This window comes from Pygocentrus nattereri, chromosome 22, assembly GCF_015220715.1.
Source record: "Pygocentrus nattereri isolate fPygNat1 chromosome 22, fPygNat1.pri, whole genome shotgun sequence".
In the NCBI taxonomy this organism is placed as follows: Eukaryota; Metazoa; Chordata; class Actinopteri; order Characiformes; family Serrasalmidae; genus Pygocentrus; species Pygocentrus nattereri.
In genome coordinates, this window is record NC_051232.1 from 19,481,161 (window position 1) to 19,501,057 (window position 19,897).

Sequence of the window (19,897 nt, forward strand, 5' to 3'; positions counted from 1 at the left end):
GCAATAAGACAGCAGTATAAGTTCCTAGCAGTAGCTATATGCCTTCCTTCTGTCTTAGCCCATTGGCATTGGCCAACTAGCAAGGAAAAAAAAGTCTGGCCAAAACTGACCAACCCAAAGTGCTTGTTTTTTTAACATTCTTCCCATCTTCATATGTCATCAGAAGCGTTCAAACCAGATTATTTCATTCTGTATACTGCTGCCCCACAGTGGGAGGTTATTAGGCACGTATGCAATGGATTTTTCATTTTGGTGAGAGTGCTGCTCTAACTAACTGTCGCAGGGGTCAGTCTGAGTTGTAGCTTTTATGCTAGTCCACTGCTTTGTAAGAATGTAGGCCTTGAGAGCAAACTCAGCTGAGAACATTGTAACACCTCAGCCGTTCTGCTATCACTAAGGGAAAAGCCACAGGAAATGTGCTAATGGGTTCTGAGAATGCTGCTTAAAATGCAGTGCAAACTGCTTAGAACATTTTGCCAGCCAGTTCACAGTTCAACAACAACAGACGCTGTAGAACAGTCTGACTGACGGTGCTTGGTGAATGAAGGTCTCTATTAAAAGCCGTTCAACTGATGCCGCTTGTTGAATGAATTTCTCTATTAAAAGCCTGTTTCTGTTTCTGACACCAGGGTGGTTTCTGTAGAACACAGAGCAGCATGGATATACATATATACAGACAAATATACAGGACCTCAGTAAATTATGATAGTTATGTAAAATGTGCATCTTTACACACTATAGCCAAAGGCTTTCAGTGATTTGGGCTGTTGAATTGTCTCGTATTTGTGCATCAATGCGAATGGCAATTTGATGTGCAGAGAACTTCACATTGCTGTGTATTTCAAACTCAGGAGGTTTGTTAGCCGTGGGGAACCTTCAGGGCTTTTAAGGCCTTCGGGCCCAATGATTTCAGAAAAAAAAAGTTAAGATGAAGTAGCATTACCAAGTCAAGAGAAAAAACATGCTAAAATATGGATTGGATTTCATGTGAGATTTTTGGACTATGTCATGCATCTTTATTTATTAGTGTCTTAAACACAGGATGAACATTAAACTGATGAAAATATGATGATAATAGTAGAAAATTCATTCACACCCTCAGAAGACTTGTCCTTCACCAAGTTTTGACTAAATTCTCTTTCAGAATTCTCACTCATAATCATCAGATTCATCCACCCAGGGAAGGGCTCTAAAGCACAACCCATGCTACATAATGCTCTTCCACAACTTGTATGCAATTACACATTTCCAACAGAGAGGTCTACAAATCCCCAAAACATGCCTAACGTACTGTAGATTTAACACACACACACACATTTTCTAAGCCGCTTCTCCCTCAGGGTCGCAGGGGGTTGCTGGAGCCTATCCCAGCGGTCATCAGACGGAAGGCAGGATACACCCTGGACAGATCGCCAGTTCATCGCATGGCAGACAGACACATTCACTCACACCTAGGGGCAGTTTAGCATGTCCAACTGGCCTGACTGCATGTCTTTGGACTGTGGGAGGAAACCCACGCAGACACGGGGTGTAGATTTAGTATTTAAAAAATTCGAAGGTACTGGAGTAATTTTTTAAACATATCAAGAAACACCTGTAATTATCAGGATTTGTTTTCTGTGGCATCTAGGTAGAAACAGACAAAGGAGCTTTCTCATTGGTCAGGACTTCAGGAGCCAAACTGAAGGCCTAATGTTGTCAGATTAGCCAATAAACTTAAACTCACAGTGAAATCAATCATGTTTTGATTTCCAGTGGTTGGGACCAATTTTGTGAGAAAAAAGTCCTTCTGGAGGTTCTAGAAATGTCATGTTAAGATATTAAAAATGGAAAACAGCAGCAGCTCTATGCCAGAGTAACTGTGAGTAACTGTAAAACTGCTAGAATGTGTTTCAAAAGTTCTAAACTAGGTCATTCTGAGTGGTTTGATCTGAAATGATGCACTGAAGAGAAGCAGATCGACTTATTATGGCGCTGGAACGTGAGGTCACAATGTCAACAATGCAAATATTAATACTAAATTAGTTAAGAATTTTCATTATACAAATGACTAGTGAACCTACATGCGTCATCTGGGTTTTGTATGTAATGGTAAAATAGTGTGTTTTGAGATTTTTTTGAGCACCATTTTGCCTTAAAATACGTAGTTATGTTAAAAATGTGATATCTTTAGATTTAAAAGATATACTTGTTATGTGCCACTTTTCTAACAATCATTCCATGCAGTCTTAGAGGAACCTCCTTTGTTTTGGTACATGTGTCACATTATACCGGGGCACACAACTCCAGTCCTGGTGGGCCAGTGTCCAGCACAGTTTGGTGGTTCCCCTACTCAAGCACACCCATAAGACCTGCCAATTATAGCCCTTTAGGCCCAGAGTTCTGCACCCCTGCATTATACCATTCGAGAGCAAAAACCAGTTCATTCACATCAGGTGAGTATGTACTAGGAATGATGACTTTGAGATGAAATATATTTATTTTACCAAATATATATTTTACCAAATAACTGAACTGGGGCAGGCAAGGTGGTTGTTGCAGCTACAAGCCACAAGGGGGAGCCAGAGGAGCAAGAGCAGACTTCAGATAATGAGGTACACCTGATCCTCATTTCTTATGATTTCTTGTGCTCTACCTCTCCACACTGATGGAGCTGGGTTTTGGAGAGGGTAACAGAGGGCCTTTGAGCTTAAAGGATAATTCTTCTGATTTTTAAGAAGCTCTGCGGATTTAATTGCCTAAGGCTAAAGTCAGTAAGGGTCTTTTGGTGTGGATTGACAAGCTTCCCAAGTCAGAATTGCTCACAGTGGCAATGATAGGGAACCAGAGTTGAATGCATCTTTACAGAAAACAATTGTGTGAATTATGATTGTTGGAAATGAGGTTTGGGCCTAAAATATATTTTAAAAGATATAATCAGAGCAGAAAGACATTTGTATGTTGTTGTGAAGCAAAACCGTGCAATAGAAGACATGTTGCAGAAAAAATGGCTATATTTGTGTTGTAGTCATTGTCACCCCTGGTTCCTATTAACACCACTGTGAAGACATCAGAGCCTAAGGCCCAGTCCCATTTCACCCCTTGCCCCTACCACTCAGCCCTTAGCCCTCTATTTTGCGTGTTCACGTCCAGGGTAAGGGTGTCACAATTTTTGTTGAGGTAGAGGGGTAGGGTGAAGTGTTAGGGCTACATGGCCCTTCAAACGGAGGTTATTCAGAGGCTTTTCAAATGAGAATAAAAGAAAAACTGGCAAGATGGCTGCGCAAGTGACCAAAGAAACCCACAAATGTAAGTATTTCCTCTGCTAAAAAATTACAATAATCATTATTATCTTTAGTTTATTATCATTGTTGTTTCAATGTATTATTGTCATTTTCTTTGTAATAAGCATAAACATCACAATAGCATGCTAATGTCTCTGTAGCTAGCTAGCTAGCTAACTTTCCCATTCCACCTTAAATAGTTCAGCAGTTCTAGTGCCAGAATGTACTTGCTGCACCATTTAAGGTAAGTGATAATAAATAATTGTCTTATTCCTCGTCTTTGAAAGCATTTGATGCCCTAAATATGACTAAAGCCCAGCAGGAGGTTGCTGAACTTCCCTTCTGTCCCATCACTGAAGTCAGGCCGGGTCGCCTATAGAGCACCGCTAGTAGCCTGTTAATGAAGCAAAGTTTTTTGAAGTTTGTCCCATTTCGTAGGGCAAGATTTCAACCACTACCTCCATTCCAAGGGGTTAGGGTGACGCTCGAAAGCAAGGGGTAGGGGTAAAAAGAAGAAATGGGATTGGGCCCAAGTTTCTCTAGAATGAAGCACTTCACATGAAACCACTCTGAATGGCTTTCATCCACTGAGATATGCAGAAATTTAGCAAAAGTGATGGCCTTCACCAAGGGCGCAACACTGAAGTCTGGGTTATTTAGTTTTAGTTGGTGGCTGGGGGCCATCTCACAGCCTCACAGAAACCTAGTAATGGCAAAATGAAGGGTTCTTCATTTTAGGCTTTTAAAAACAGTGCTCATTAATGACACCTGGTGGCTAAAAGCAGGAACAACACCTCTGTCCAAAAGTCCAAATTTTTACCTTCTAGTGATTAAAAAAAACAAACAAACATGATGTGTTTGTTAAGTAACAAACATGATGTGTTTTGGTGTGATTAAAGTGATATCGCTTTGAGAGGCTCAAGATGTATAACTAATATTTATTAGTTATACATCTTCATTAGCTCATCTCACCTTTTTCTCCTGCTTTTCACTCTAATAATGAAGTTGAGAGCTGTTCAGAGTTAATTCACAGCGAAGCTCGTTCTGCGTCCTTAGCTTGTTTGCTGATGATACATGTGATGCACGTGATTCATTCACGTGACGTTACTGAGTAGGATGTGCATGTTTCAGGACACTATTTCGTTCATATTAATGACAGATTTAAATCACTTTTCTAAACGAGTGTGAACCATCCTGTCACACAGATCGGATTTGAGCAAAAAATTGGCTTGTAATGTGACCATAGCTGAAGTGTCTGGCTTTGGCTTGAAACCACAGAAGCCCATATCGGTCGTCTTCTGCTGAATCAATTTCTAAAGCAGTCATGTGGTTGTGGGGCAAACATGGTTTGGACATCATTAGTCATGTGTTTTTGCCAAATAACCAAGTAGGTACTTTGATGAAGTGCTTCAAAGTAAAGTGAGCTGTTTTTTAATGCACGCTCAGTTATAATGGAAAAAACATTTAGAAATTTGAGTAATAATTGATTTATATTCTTAGCATTTATGTAGTATGATATGCTTCCTCTGCTAAACAAAAGCCATTTTCTACACATGATTGGTGCTACAAAGAGTGACCAGTGGGGTCCACCTCCGTCGGTTTTTGAGTGTTCAAAAGCTTGGCCCTAAGCTACGGTCTTAGGCATCACACAGCACATTTCTAACCATTTCATGTAACAACTTTCTCTGATGGAGGTTTCTGAAGCATTAAATTCTTCAGATGTCAACTGGTTACCAGCCTTCATCTTCTTTTCCATCAGAACGAAGCTTTATATCTTTGTCAGAGAATCTATCAGGTTTATACCAAGTCGCATTACAAACAGCTGCTCTCTTAATGAAGTGCATACTTTGGTCACTTGAGGAGAACCTGCCATAAACTACTTTGGATATGTTAAATGTATTTCAAATGTGGGAATCATCTTCCATATAACCTCAACCTCATATCAACATTTTTGACGTTTTTCAGTTTTTGATATAATTTAAACATACCTGTTACCCTTTACATTGTGTGGAAATGTCATAAAGAATGGACCAAAAGAAAGCATCCAAAATGACTTGGAAATAATTCTGGTTCCATTGACTTGCATTAAAAGTAAAGCATGTTTTTTCCTTCTCCTGCAAAGTTACCATTTTGGAGATATGAGCTTTTCTTCCGACAACAGAGATATACTGTAGTGCTGATTGATTTTATTTATACTAAGGGCTGATTTCCCAGACCCAGACTAAGCCTAATCCTGGACTGAAAAGTATTTCAAATGCTGAAAGTACAACTTATGTTGTACATTGTTATAGGTCTAAGAAGGCCAGTGGTTTTTGCACCATTTAATTACTCATTGGATTTAACTGTGTTTTCAATGTTCAGTCAGAATGCTGAACACTATAAAGCCAGTGCGTCCCATCTTATCTGGAAAGGGCTGATGTGGCTGCAGGTTTTCACTCAAAGCTCACCTGATTCTACTTGTATAGTAAGTTGGTTTCAGTCTTCGAACTGCTGATCAGGCGACCTCCTGCTTTGTTGGAATGAAAGCCACAAAGGGCCGGTCGGGCTGCAGGTTAAGATTGAACACCCTTGCTATGAACCCCTGCTACACTTTTCCCCAGTGTAAATGTATTTTACTTAGAATTAACTTGGACTCTTTTCACAGACAACAAATTATATAACATTACAAACTGTTCAGCATATGGAGTTTTCCCTTCAGCATGTCAATTAGAGCAATTTCTGATTACTTTTAACACTGTTTGCTAGGGAAAAATGGGTGAAAAGCACCTGTGTGCGCAGCGATTACTCAAATGGCCTCATTCTCCGAGATATAGCTCTCAAAGGTATGTCCAAGACATGTTTGGCTCCTGAAGTTCTTCAGTTTTGCACTGGAGCTGCAATTTAGATAACCAGTACTGAAAGTCTCACCCACATCTTTCTTTTAATTAACATTTAAACATGCTGTGGCTGATGAACTATGTTTGGATTAAGGGAAAAATCTTATACGTTTGATTTTTCAGTAGCCATACATTTAAAATCTACTTTGAACTGAACAGCATAGTAAATCTGTCCTGCCAAGCTAGAGCTCTTGCTTTGTTGTTAGGTTTTCCTGATGCGAATCCAATTTAATGCCTGTGTAAAAAGGTTATAGGCTTTTGTTCCTGTTCATTGTAGCACCAATATCCAATACAACAAACAGAGAACACAGTTTTGTTGATAACGAATGCCACTGTAGTAAAGAGTGAACAGACTTACATAGAACATTTCTGTTTCTTTTGGTTTAGACAGAGATTTAGAGATCTCAAAATCAAGATAACACAAGGCTGCCAATAAAACATTATATCATCCTTTACATATACAGCAGTTGGTAGACAAAAGGCCCCGTCTCATTATGTTACAGAGGTAAGCTAATGTAGTATCAGGAGTCTAGCTCAGGGACATTTATTGGTGTGGGGAAACAATTCCCAAACTGATGGATGGAGAGGAGACAATCTAAGGAACAGAAGGGTGATGTTATCATTGCCATTTCTATCAGACACAAATATTTAACCTCCTAAAATCATAAGGATACAGATTAAGGCTTATTATTAAAAACTACAAGGACTTTAATGTAAGTTGGCTGAGCTGTTCCTGGGTTATAGATGTGTGTAATTAACTTAAAATAAAGAATCTAAATTCTTTAATACTTTAACAATACGTGATGATGTGGTGGGTGTTCTGTGGAAGTGACAGTAGAAGCAATACCCTTCGAGTCGTTAGTTCACATTAAGAATGGAGTGGAGGGCAATACTGCTGCCTTCCACACTGCAAACTGGGGTTTGACTCCTAACAACCACGAGTCCTTGGGCAAGATTCCAAACATTTGTAGCATGATTAGACTCTGGATTCTGGATAAGAGTGTTTGCTAAATATCCCGTTTCAGAAAGAAGGTCTAGTTTTAAGTACAAAATCAACATTATGTTGTCAAAAAACAGTTAGAACTTTTCTAAAGCTTAACATCTGGATTGAAAATGAACAAGTTTATAGATCGCCAGGTTGATGATCCACCAGGAGATTTTAAGAATGTCACTCTGGATTTTGGTGTAAAGAGTGCCGTCTCTTGGCTCTGCAACAGACGTGCAGACACGAAATTATTGTCAAGGTCAGCAATTGCCCTCACAGTATTTACTAGATTTTGGTAGAATAATCTCTAAAGTAGTTGTGCTTGGTGAGGGCACAAACCTGCCTGATGCCTGATTAAAGGTACTGAGATGCGACGAGGGGTACTGCCGCGGTGACCGTTTTGTATCTATTTCTTAGAGAATACTGGCACTTTAATTCTTCCTTCTTCCATTCTTGCAATCTTAATGAGTTATGGCTGAGTCCTCCCAACAAAAGCTGCTCCCAAAGCCGCTGGTGGATGAATAAGAATCTTTGTTCCACATCAAGATAAAGACCCCAAGCACACTGCTGAGATCATGCTGTACTTTTCAAACACAGAATCTGCTGGTGGGAACAATGGACTGACCACCCCAGAGTCCAGACCCAGCATCACTGAATGTGTTGGATTGTAAGTCAGAAATTACATCCAACTTCTAAGACTGATCTTTGGAGCTGTGGAAAAATATCCACCAATTTCTTTGAAAAACTGAAAGGAAAGAATGTGTGAAGTTAAACGGTTAAGTGTGGACTCACTAATTACTTTACAAATTTTTATTTCATTAATTTGTTGAGCCTTATTTGTTGTTTTCTGTTATATATGTATAAAAATTCAATTGCACTTGACCTTTTTGACTGAAAATGAACATTTTTAAACAGCACTGTCAACTATATCTATATTATTAAGACAAGCGTCGAGAATGTTCTCTGTACTGGCACCCAAGTGGTGGAATGAACTCCTCCTCTTGAGTCTCTTGCTGTCTTCAAACTTAGACTGAAGACTCATCTCTTTACACAGCACTTAAATTAGCTTTGAATTAAGCATTGTTTGCAATATATTGTGCTCCACTTGTATATCATATTTTATTGTATTGCACTGTGTTTTGTGGTTTACTTTATTGTTGAATGCACTGTGCATTGTAGTTTATTGTATTGTATTGCATGGCACGGAGTTCTGTGCTCAACTCTGTTCCTTGTTGAATTGTCAGGATCTGAAATATCGATTCCTCAGTATTGATCCGCTCACACCTATTCAGTGCGCACACAATCTATGCTAGTTTGGTAAATGTGTCGGTAATATTGGCCATCGCCCAGCAGGTGAGGTAGTAGTGAGCTAGTGTCTTGCTATGTGTTCTGCAAGATAAATGAATGACTTTTCTGACCATGGGTCGATCAGTGTTCATCACAGCAGCATGTTACCATGGTGTTTTGCTTAGTCCCTCAAGCCCTAGGTTTCTTATTCAGTCATTAATCAGTAACTACTATGATTTGCACATGAACTGAGGTATTAAGGTGTTAGTCGAGACCAAAGACAGACTTAAGTGACAGTACAAAGTACAGATAGCACACATTTCCTCCTTCAACGTTAATCATTTTTTGTCAAACAAACTACACAACCATAACATTGCAGACAATGCAAGCCAAATAAATAACCAATTCAAATGACCAGCTTTAGTCAGTTGCTTTCATGTCCGTGATGAAAAGGTGGCATTTTCAGGGATCAGTTGACTAGTGAATGGAAATCACAGGTCTCTGCAAATGGGCAAAGTATACAGTCCCAAAAGCCTCAAAGTGCGCTGTATTCTGTGGCTCATGCACTCAGCTGAACTTTCAATATATCACTATTAACAAGCTGTGTCTTTCCCATGTAAATTTGCAGCTACATTGCCTTGGTGGTCAATAAATAACATGACGGATAAAAATAGCTTTGGGTTCTACTGCATATGCACACCTGCATGTGTATCTGGAGTATTTAAGAAGCAAAGCAGACTCCTGTGTTTCCCTGTCTGTATCACAATAACCGGCACAATGCCATACAGCTCGTTCATGCTCCTCGTTCTACTTCCTGCTATCTCTTTAGCCGAAGTCACTTCCTTCACACGATGCCCGCAGTTCTTTGTCGGAGGAATTCCTCCAACAGTTCTGGAAGACAAAACAGACAATAATCGCTACGAGCAGATCTGTCAGTGTCTTCTGGACCAGAACCAGAAGCCAGAATACTTCTATGCCACACTGTACGACACCAGGAACAAGATTCCCGTCTACTCGGCCTATGAATTCCGTCGCACTGACTTGGACAGGGATGATCGCTGGTATGTGGAGCCGCAGGTAAGAGTATCACTAGAAAACTCAAGCTGGCTTCAGTATTTACAGTATAACTTTATTTACATTGACCAGCTACTTGATTAGATGCACTTACTTGGGTGGCAATTCTTGTAGGTGCACAATTACAGACCTTTGGTAACATTTTTCCAACTTTTTAAAAAATATTTATGTTGGTTATCCTCTACCCATTCATCGGTGGGCAGTTTCTGACCACAGGACCAAAGCTGGCTGAGTATTCATGGCAGGACTATTATCAATCCAATGCTGCTGTTCCTCAAACTTCTACCAAAACAACACCCATTAACATGCCGCTACCATGTTGGCATCATTCCTAGGCTGAGAATAATCCGTTCCCAAATAATATCTGGTCAGTGGTGGTCCTATGGTGGTTATTTTGCATTGATAGATGAGGCAGAGGGTGGGCAAATTTTGCAGCAGCAACAGATGGGCTACTGTCAGTAATGATACACCTGCACAGTGCATCTATATGGTAGGTGTTTCTGATAAAATGGCCCATGAATATAGGCACAAGGTGCTTATACTTAATACATTGTCAGCTGAGTGTACATGAACCTCTGTTCTGATTGTACTGTGTTGGGCCCCATCCAAAAACAGTCCAGGCTGAAACATTCCAACATGAATGGGTGGAGCTAAACATCTGTAGGCTCAATAGTATAGTTGAATAAATACAATTAATATACAAAAATAGCTTTGCTTCCATATATGGACTGTCGAATAAACAATATGTTTCAAAGCTTAGAGTACATCAAGCTCTTTTAGTGTTTTCGTTCTGATTTACTGAAATAATACAGCTCTCTTTCACAGCTGGACGGGGGAACCATGGAGTGCATGGGGTCCCTAAACAAGATCCCGTCAGCCAATCGAGGCCTGCGGCAGGCTCTGAACAAAGACTATGAAGGCTCTGGCTATGACAAGGGCCACCTTTTCCCCGTTTACCACACCCACACTCTGGACACCATGCTAGCCACCTCCACCCTGACAAATGCTGCTCCACAGGACCCCTCCTTCAACCGCGGACAGTGGAGACGCTACGAGGAAGATGTGGCCACTCTGCTGCAGCAGGAATGCGAAGGAGCTTATGTCGTGACAGGCGTCATCCCTGGAAATCAGCAGATTGGGGATGGCGTAAGAGTGGCTCAGTATTACTGGAGCGCCTTCTGCTGTTCTGGAGGAAGTGGCGCTCTGCGCTCAGAGGGCTACATTGGCCCCGACAACAATGGCCGTGTGCAGAAGGTCGAAGTGAAGAAGCTGGAAGCCATTCTGAGTGACCACTATGGCTCAGAGTTTAGCATCTTCCAGGGCACATGCTAATGCTAATAGCTGTAGGGTTGTACTTAAAATAATAATTGATACGAATATGTAACGGATGGTTTGTTGCTTGCTAGTTTTGGGAAAATCAGAGCAGAGAAATGAGATTTTTCTTATTTTTGTAGTGTTTTGGTGAAATACGAGAGATTAATTGAGATTTACTAACGTAATATCTGTGGCGAATTGATCTTAACGTGTATTACTGCTTTTTAAATAATAATAATAAACAAGTCACTCCAGGACTGTGACTATGATTGGCAGCCTGGCCAATACCTTCTTTGTCTTCAAATGTCCATCAAAAGCTTCTAATAAAACATGAAATGTCATTTTACAAGCCTCAAATGATGTCTTTGATTAATTGAGAACAGCCTAAAATGTTTTAGTGCTGTTAGCTTTAGTGCTGACTGACTTGGAGCGAGCGTAGCATAGAAAAGAGAGTTGGAGTAAAAGATGGGCAAACAACTAAAGGACAGTAGTCAGGAATTAAGCAAATGTGAATGATCTCATCTAGTAGTGGCCTCAAAAAGTATTTGGACACTCTGTCTGTTCAGTGATTTCAGTGATAAGTTTATTGACAACATATTCAGATGATATTGATCACCCCCCTTTTCCAAGAAGAGTCTCGGAATGGTCTGTTTTAAAGCAATGTCACTTCATTTTACATTTTGTTTCCTAACACCATGAACTTATGTTTTAAGTATGCCATATGTGTTAATACTTTTGGGAAACACTGTAAATCTGCCAAGGAATTAAATGTAAAAATAGTACCATGGTAATGCACTTCCACATAGCAAGCTCAGGCTGGCAAGTCTGTAAAATTTATGATACTCTATTCTACTGCCCACTAGTGGAAAGAGACTACAATAGCAGCCTTGTTCTATTCAAAGCACATGGAGCTGCTGGAATTGTGCCCTGGTCTGTCCTTTCTGAGCAGATTCTGATGTGCCAAAGCTTTGCACACCTGCTTGGACTCTTGCTTCATCCCTAAAGATCTCCTAGCTATCACTCTACAAAGAGTTTGTTAGACAGCTAATGCTAATGGTACTTGCACTCATGCCCCTTCCCATTTTCATCTCCCAGCATCATACATTTACAGAAACTGTAAATTTAGAAACTGTAGGCTTATTTAATGTGAGTGTTTTGAAAACTAGCTTTTATTACATTTCCTTGATATCAATCCTGAGAACTTCATATAAGATGTAAATTAAATAATGTTCTTTCACTTTTGGTACCCATAAAAGAAGTAGAGCTCTTTGGCCTCTTAAGTCCCAATTTAATGACTGATTATTATCTTTATGTGCAAGAAATAGAGAAAAACTCAGTGAGGTTTTGAGTTCTCCAAAACGACCTGTTGCAGAACAAAATCACTGAGAGTGTGACAAAAAATATGAGGACACGCCAGTGGAATAGCCAGAATTTCATTTTAAATGTGGGCCTGCTTACAGGTTGGCAGGGTCAGTTAGTATTAAGTATTAAGGCCCAAAGACCCCAAGAGACTGGTATAGTAAAGATGACAACCACCTGTTAGCACACTTTATTAAAGCTAGAAACATTTTTTGAATATTAAAAACATCACATTGTTCAAGTAGGAAGACACAGCCACCCTCAGGCCCCACCTGCGAAGGTAAAACCGGTCTCCGGTTTTCATTTTATGCTGAATAAAACTAGAATTACTGTTTTCTTGATGATTTTTTTAGATGTCTAAAGAAAGAAAGAATTGCACTAAAATCTAGTTTGTACTGATTGGCCTCTAGATCAGCAGCTAGGCTAGCAGTAAGGATTGGTTGACACCACAGGGATCCCCAATGGTTGGATGATGTATATGCATGCTGGGTACTGTGGTGGAAGAACAGTGATGAACAAGTGCATGAAAATGAGATCAAATTGAAGTACATTATGCTAAAGGACACTAAAAAATAACATATTAAGCACAAATTTGGGGCTGGAATGCCCGTTTAAAGTGTTACTCAGCACTCACACACTCACACAGACTGAAATGAAGACCATGGATCTGTATTTTTGTCAGTTTTCTTCATGTTCTCTTCTTGCTTTTTCTGAACAAAAACAGTCAATTGATGTTGGACATTCCTTTTTTCCCCAAACAGTGCTGCATTAAGACATTCTAGTTAGCATAGGCTTCTCCTTTCTGAGTCTTGTGGGGCCAGATGTTCCCGTATGGAAACGACCATGACAAATTTTGGGTTAAGTGTCAGTGGGAGCGTAGACGTCTAGATCCAGATGTGTCCCATGTGTGGACATGCAGTAAAAATAGCCCTCTTGCAAGTGAACAGTGCCATTAGCCAACAGTAGCATTTCAGTAGCTAGCTTATTTTGCTTGCGCTATCCATTTTCTCCAAAGAAGAGCAGCATATACTAGAGGCATTTGGGAGCGGGTCAGTGTCATTAGATCACGTCTGGCTCCACAAGACGAGCTCCTTTCCTAGAAAGTAACAAAATATGGTTTTGGTACAAGAAGGAGCATGATACGAAAAAAAAATATATATATATATAAATCTGCTTTTCTCCTAAGGGTACACAAACACACATACACCCACATACACAGTAAATCAACAAGACACAGCCCTTACAGCTAAATAAAGCTGCCCCAAAGGTTTGCCTCCCTCTTTATTTCTCAGAACGCTGTGTATATTGAGCCAACAGCAGGTAACAGTTTGAGAGTATGAGCTTGGACCATATTTTAGTCTTCAGTCTTTAGCAGAGAATTTCCAGTTTAGTCACGTCATTAGCTGCAGGCATTGCATTGTAGAGAAGGGAACCCCCGCAAAAAAATATAAGGTTCCACATAATGTCAAAGAGCAAACTTTCATTATAGAAATACCTTCAGTCTGATGATGCTTTAAGTGCTATGCAGCTATATTTAATGGAAAGAGGCAAAACAATCTGAAAAGATGATTAATTGTAAGTGCTAGCACGTATGCTAACTAGCTAGTTATACACTAGCTGAATAACTAGCTAGTGTGATAGCTAATCCAGCTCAAACTTTGGTATATCTTAATCTGTAACTTACTAAATCTTAAAACAGATTAGCTGACAATGTCTGTGAAATTAGCTATTGCACTAGCTAGCATACGTGCTATCCAACCATGCTAGCCAACCATTTCAAGTTGTTTTGCCTGTTTTCTTTTGAAAACCAAATTTTTGTGCATGTTGTGCTTCAGTCTGTCCATCAGACTAAAAGGATTTCAATAATGAAAGGCTTGTTACTCAAAGACATATTGAACCTGATGCCACTGCGAGCTGGCAGTGTAGTAATGGCTGAACAAGTACACTGTGAAACTGACAGCATTGTTATGTTGTAAACTAATGGTTGCCACATTGAGGTTGGTGATCCTAATTTAGTCAATTTTGTCCCTTTTGTTGTCTGGCTGAAATTTCAGTCTTCAGTCTAGAGTCCAAGTCAAGGGTGAGTTAAGGTGAGCACAAGTCAAGTCACGAGTCCCCATCTCTGACTTCAGTCATTGTAGACACATTGACGCTGTCAACAGATCAATCAGGTAATACTCCTCAATCTTCAGTGGTGGGAGGGGTTCACACTGATTGATGCTGTCCACAGAAAGGCAAGAAGATTCTGATAACAAGTAGTGATGACCGTGATAAGTTTGGACACGAGATCTGAAGATGAACTTTGAACTTGACTTGATGTTGATGATTTTTGACATCTTTTGGCCAGTGCTGGCCAACAAGTGATCTCTGAGATGATGGAAAGAGTTGTTTAGTCATCATCATTATCCTCATCATCGTTGTCATTGTCATCACTGTCTTCAACATTGTCGTTGTAATCATTGTTGACCGTAGTTGACAGCAAGAGTTCACTCATCGCCATCATCGTCGTCTTCTTCATCGTCATCGTCATCATCGTCATCATCGTCATCATCATCGTCATCATCGTCTTCGTCATCTTCGTCATCATCGTCATCATCGTCATCATCTTCATCGTCATCATCGCCGTCATCGTCGTCATCATCGTCATCATTGTTGTCGTCGTCATCATCGCCATTGTCATCGTCATCAGCGTCTTCGTTGTCATCGTCTTCTTCATCATCATCGTTGTCATCATCTTCGTCATCATTGGCTTCATCATCATCATCTTCGTCAATGTCATCATCTTCATCAGGGTCAACCTTGCCTGCCAGAACATCCTCGATCCATTTGTCCAGCTCATAGGCAGTGGGCATGTCCTCCTCATCGTCCATCTCCATCCAAACACTGTCAGCCTGTTGAACAGAGATATGAGAGAGAGAGAGAAATAAAAGGAGACAAAGAGAAACCATGTGAGAAACAAACTGAAGCATATACAGGTAGAAAAACTGAATAAACAATAAGAATAAAGATAAAATCCGTCTGAATGATGCAGTAAAAGGGAAAATAAGTTAGAAATGGAAGTAAAAGACAGAACCATTCTTACATTCTTATTAAAAAGCTTAAGATTAAATCAGTCAGACAGCCCAGAGACAGTCCAGCACAGAATACACATCAGATGTGCTACGCAAGTGCAGCATAAACGAAGTACAAGCAACTGTCCTTCCAGTCCACACTGACCTCTCTGTCAAGTAACCTGAAGGGAATATCAGCCTTTTATTGTTCTCTTTTCTGATGGTTTGACTCCGGTCCTGGAGGGCTGGTGTCCAGCACAGTTTGGTGATTTACCAACTCAAACACACCTGATTACACTCATCTGTTAACTGCTAGGTTTAATGGTTGTGTTTAAATTGGTTTAACTATCAAACTGTGCTGGGCACGGGCCCTCCTGGACTGGAGTTGGGCACCTCTTTTTTATTGCATGTTCAAAACATGATGGCACCAACAATGGATATTGTGACAAAGTCATAATCACAGGTTTTTCCTCTTGTCATCGTCAGGTAAAATGTCTAGTCATCATTGTCACCATTTACCACTGGTGTACTGTCACTATTAGGGCTGACCCTTCAGTTTGGGCCCTAATTAGTACTTCTGATTGTGCAGTGTACATGATTATAATGGCAAAACCGGAGCCTCATAAATACTTCAGAAATTTCAATGTGATTTAAACATAGAGACAGACCAGCAGTGGCAGGCTAGAAGAGAAGTATAGGCTAACATAGAGTCTAGGAGAGACAGGAGCATTGAATACAGACAGGCAGGCCAGGACAGCAGTACCGGGCAAGATACACACAGCCTGTGAGAGACAGTCTGAAAATAAGGAGTTTGCAAGGCAGCAAACAGGACTAGAACACACAACCCTCTCTTACAGACCACAGCCGACTATTTCACGCAACGGACAGGCATCGTATCACAGCCCCTCAGGCAGTGAACAGGCTTTTAACACAGCTCTTCAGGCAGTGGCCTTACATCCGTCACATCCACCACGCCGATCTGAGGAGAGGAGAGGTCAATGCCGAAGGTCTTCTCCCAGTAGGGCACCAGCTGGACGACAAACACACAGAGGTCATTCATGATTTATAGACATTCTTTAATTCACTATTCTAACCTTATTTTACCGAAACACTCACTTAACTTACTTTTTTAGCATGGCTTTGAAGTTTGGTTTACAAAATACAGTTTAAGTTGAGCTTCGAAATACAGTGAAAGTGGCTGCCTCCTTATAAGCTGAAATTGCCCACCAATTTAACTATTCAACTCTCCAGAAGTCTGAGAGGAGGAAGCCTTCACCCTTTTTTCTTTTAAATAAGTTTAACTTAGCGTTTTATGGAAAAACCTACAAAGCAGCACAAAAAGTTTTTATTTATTTATTTATTTTTTAAGAAAATTGTTTAACTAAACTAATTTGAGGCAACTGTTAGTTTCAAGCTGGCATGACGTTTAATTTGTTTACAGTGTAAAAAATTGTGCATCTTTACAATTAGAACAGGAAGTAGCTTGGTTAAATGTCTCAGTTAATTGAGCTTCCGGTATTAAGTTGACAGTAGAAGAATTTGCGTTTTACATTTGATAATGTCGTATTTTGCTGTTGTCAGAAGAAAACCATCTCAAATGGTAACTTTACAGGAGAAGGAAAAACAGCTACTTTACTTTTAATGTAGGTCAGTGGAACCAGAATTTTTTCCAAGTCATTTTGGGCCATTTCCTTTGGTCCATTCTTCATTAAACTTACACACAATGTAAAGGGTAACAGACTTTTTCATATTACGTCAAAAACTAAAAAACGTCAAAAAATGGAGATAGAAAAAGAGCCAGCATTCCATACATCATTTACAGTCATATGCAAACGTTTGACCGTCCCTGGTCAAGTGACCTGTTTTGTTGATTTTGCAGGGCTAGACAATCCCTTTTCTCTAGCATTATCAACAAAAAGTTAACAGCAGCAGAATACTCTTCACCATGGTTGACACACTAAGTCACCTACACACACCGATCAGGCATAACATTATGACCACCTCCTTGTTTCTACGCTCATTGTCCTTTTTATCAGCTCCACTTACTCTATAGGTGCACTTTGTAGTTCTACAATTACAGACTGTAGTCCATCTGTTTCTCTGATACTTTGTTAGCCAAAAGCATCACACAAATTGTGAACTTTAGACGATCATAAGAGTAGGATCTGGTTTAGGGTGAGGTGTGTGGAGGCTCTCACCAGAGGGAAATCATCTGGGTCAATCCAGATGATGCTTAGGTCAGGGTTTTCGGTGTTCTCGCGGGCCACCTCCTTCAAAATCTCCAGGAACTCGAAACCATCTATCCAGTGTCAATAAAGACACAATAGCAGAATGTTGAAAGAATAGAGTGAAATAAAGTCCACATGGTTGTTATCATTCACTGTTATGAACTATTAATGGGGTTGAGATGTTCAGTGTACCAGGGTCAGTTTCCTCTGCAAAGGCTACAATGTGCTGCCCATTGATGTCGTCCTCCTTAACCAGAAAAAACCCAATATTAATAATTTTCGTCATAATAAATGATGTGTCTCTATTAGTAAAGCTAAAAATTTGGGGATATCTTAACAATGTATGTAGCATTGATGCTATCAAACCTACCCAGGTTTCATACATGCTATGGGGTTCCAACTTTCTCAGAGTTGGTCTGAAAAGAGAAGAAACAGATTCAGTCCCTCAACAACACTGTGAGCTTAACAGATTCATCTATGTTGTGAACTTGGAACAAAATTAGGCATTTTTAAGCTATTGGCTCTCTCTAATGGTCACTACCTGTGAATAGGGCAGTAGATGTCACAGTAATCTTTGCCAGTTGAGTACTGAAAATCTTAAACATCTTTACATTTTTGGTTATCTTTAGAATTAAAATTGTGGTACAACTGCAAAAGTGCATTTCAGATAAAGGAATATACAGAACAGATTGTTGCAATCTCATTGTTTTATTGTTTAATCATAGATTACCACTTTGAAATAAGACTACCCCTATAAAGGGTTTATGAATGGTTTAACATTAGTTTGTTCATTATTAATAGTTAGGTCATAAACACAATAAAAGTCATTAATAAACAGTTATAACATTGATAAAAAAGTGAACTGTTATATCTGATGGATATGAATATTTGATTAAGATGACAGATTTAATGCTGACTGCTAAAAAGACAATGTAAGATCAGTAAAGATCAAAATCTGAGGTTTAACAGTATAAATGAGTGAGTGTTCACTATTAGGCAAACAGGCCAATGTTGGCCTTTTTATTTATGGGTTGTAAATGCTTATTAGTGATTTTAAGGTCTTTATGACCTCATTAATTATCATTAATAAACAAATTTTAAACAATGATTTTTTTTATAAAAGCACTCTTATTTAGTGGTACATTTTTCCGGTGGTACATCATTCCAGCCATGGGCACTATCTTAGGGTTTCCCTCAGTAAAAAAAATTCTGAATACACTTAGCAATGATCCCACCAAGTTTCATGAATGCAGGTTATCTAGAAGATGAGATTTTATTTGAGAAAAATTTGGATTTTGAGAAAAAATGGTTTTAAAAAGGGCCACAGAATTCAGAATTGCATTATTCAGTGGAAACAACAACCCCGCCCACCCCCAAATCCACCATTCCCCCACCCCCGACCAAAAAAATAAACATTTGAATGCTTTAGTACAAATTAACTAGTCATATTTGGACACATTAGTTACAGGAAACAAGCTTTCCAAAGATGACATGATGTGTTGAGTGTGGGTGGAGCTAAGCCTTCATTAAAGTTAACTTTCGGAGTGCAGTTTAGACACAAGGGGAAACGTGCTGAACACAATTTATTTCTGTTGAGCTTTGACATTTATGATTATAGTTTAAGACGTTACACAATTTATCCATAAATCAAAATCAATATTTCCCCTGTCTTTAATTTACAATCCATTCCTTAAATGAATGATGCTTATTTGAGCAGAGAAAACACTAAAACACCCTTGATTTCTTCAACTTTCTAAAGAAACCAGGGTATCTGCAAAGTACAGTCTGAACACACCTCTCATGCTCCTCGATGTAGTCGACCAGCTCGGCCTCAGTGTATGGTTTTCCCGGGATGGTGACGGGTTCCTCCATGAAAGGCTCATAGAAGTCCACCTCATTCAGGTCCATCTTCAGTTTCTTGGCAATCTGTGCAGACGCAGCAGTTTGGAGAGTGAGGAAAGCTGATAGCCAAAAGCAACAGCAGCAGTAAGTGCATAATAACACGATTACTACAAGATTTATGTTTACAACTAAATATACTGAACATTTAAGCGGTTACAGCATGGCACTGATGTGGCTCCCATAAAAATACACCTAACATTATAACAAAATATATCAGATGAAAAATTTAAATATATAAATACAGTTTTGTTAGTTCTGTATTAGTTCTGTAAAAAAACAAATCATTTTTTGTCCTACATACAGTGACTCCAAAATTACCTGGAGACTTCGATCCCTTCAAATTCCAGGATTATTATATAATAAGGCTTATCATGAACTCTTAAGTGTACATTTGGATGCAAACTTGCAAAAATCTGTTCTGTTTAATGGAAACGCCACTTGCTTTGACACTTTGTTTCCTTACACATTGAATATAATACATTTCTATGTTTGGCACAAACGTCCAAAAATATTTTGGGGCCACTGTAATTGATACATGTCATGTGACAATAAATATGAC

General features: G+C 39.5%; 2 protein-coding genes across 4 annotated transcripts in view; one reads left to right on the forward strand and one right to left on the reverse strand.

The window, feature by feature from the left end:
- Positions 1–3,050: 3,050 nt before the first annotated feature.
- wu:fd46g04 (endonuclease domain-containing 1 protein) lies at positions 3,051–11,156 on the forward strand. Of its 2 annotated transcripts, XM_017722964.2 has the most exons (3): positions 3,051–3,288; positions 9,241–9,488; positions 10,311–11,156. In XM_017722964.2, exons 1-3 carry the CDS (start codon positions 3,255–3,257, stop codon positions 10,815–10,817), a joined length of 789 nt encoding a protein of 262 aa, XP_017578453.1. In that variant the 5' UTR covers positions 3,051–3,254; the 3' UTR covers positions 10,818–11,156. The 2 variants fall into 2 exon arrangements, with proteins under 2 accessions (XP_017578453.1, XP_037388661.1); XM_037532764.1 differs by lacking the exon at positions 3,051–3,288 and having other exon boundaries at positions 9,158–9,488.
- Positions 11,157–13,398: 2,242 nt separating this feature from the next.
- The window catches only part of casq1b (calsequestrin 1b), a 40,850-nt gene continuing 34,351 nt past the window's right edge, over positions 13,399–19,897 (reverse strand). The window contains exons 6-12 of one of the 2 annotated variants that reach the window (XM_037532631.1): positions 19,232–19,362; positions 17,807–17,852; positions 17,629–17,683; positions 17,407–17,507; positions 16,164–16,238; positions 14,650–15,049; positions 13,399–14,612 (exon numbers count right to left, since the gene is read on the reverse strand). In XM_037532631.1, the coding sequence (XP_037388528.1) occupies positions 14,548–14,612; positions 14,650–15,049; positions 16,164–16,238; positions 17,407–17,507; positions 17,629–17,683; positions 17,807–17,852; positions 19,232–19,362 (873 nt within the window). In that variant the 3' untranslated portion in view covers positions 13,399–14,547. Of the gene's footprint in view, positions 15,050–16,163; positions 16,239–17,406; positions 17,508–17,628; positions 17,684–17,806; positions 17,853–19,231; positions 19,363–19,897 lie in introns of both variants that reach the window. The other variant, XM_017722972.2, reaches the window with a different exon arrangement.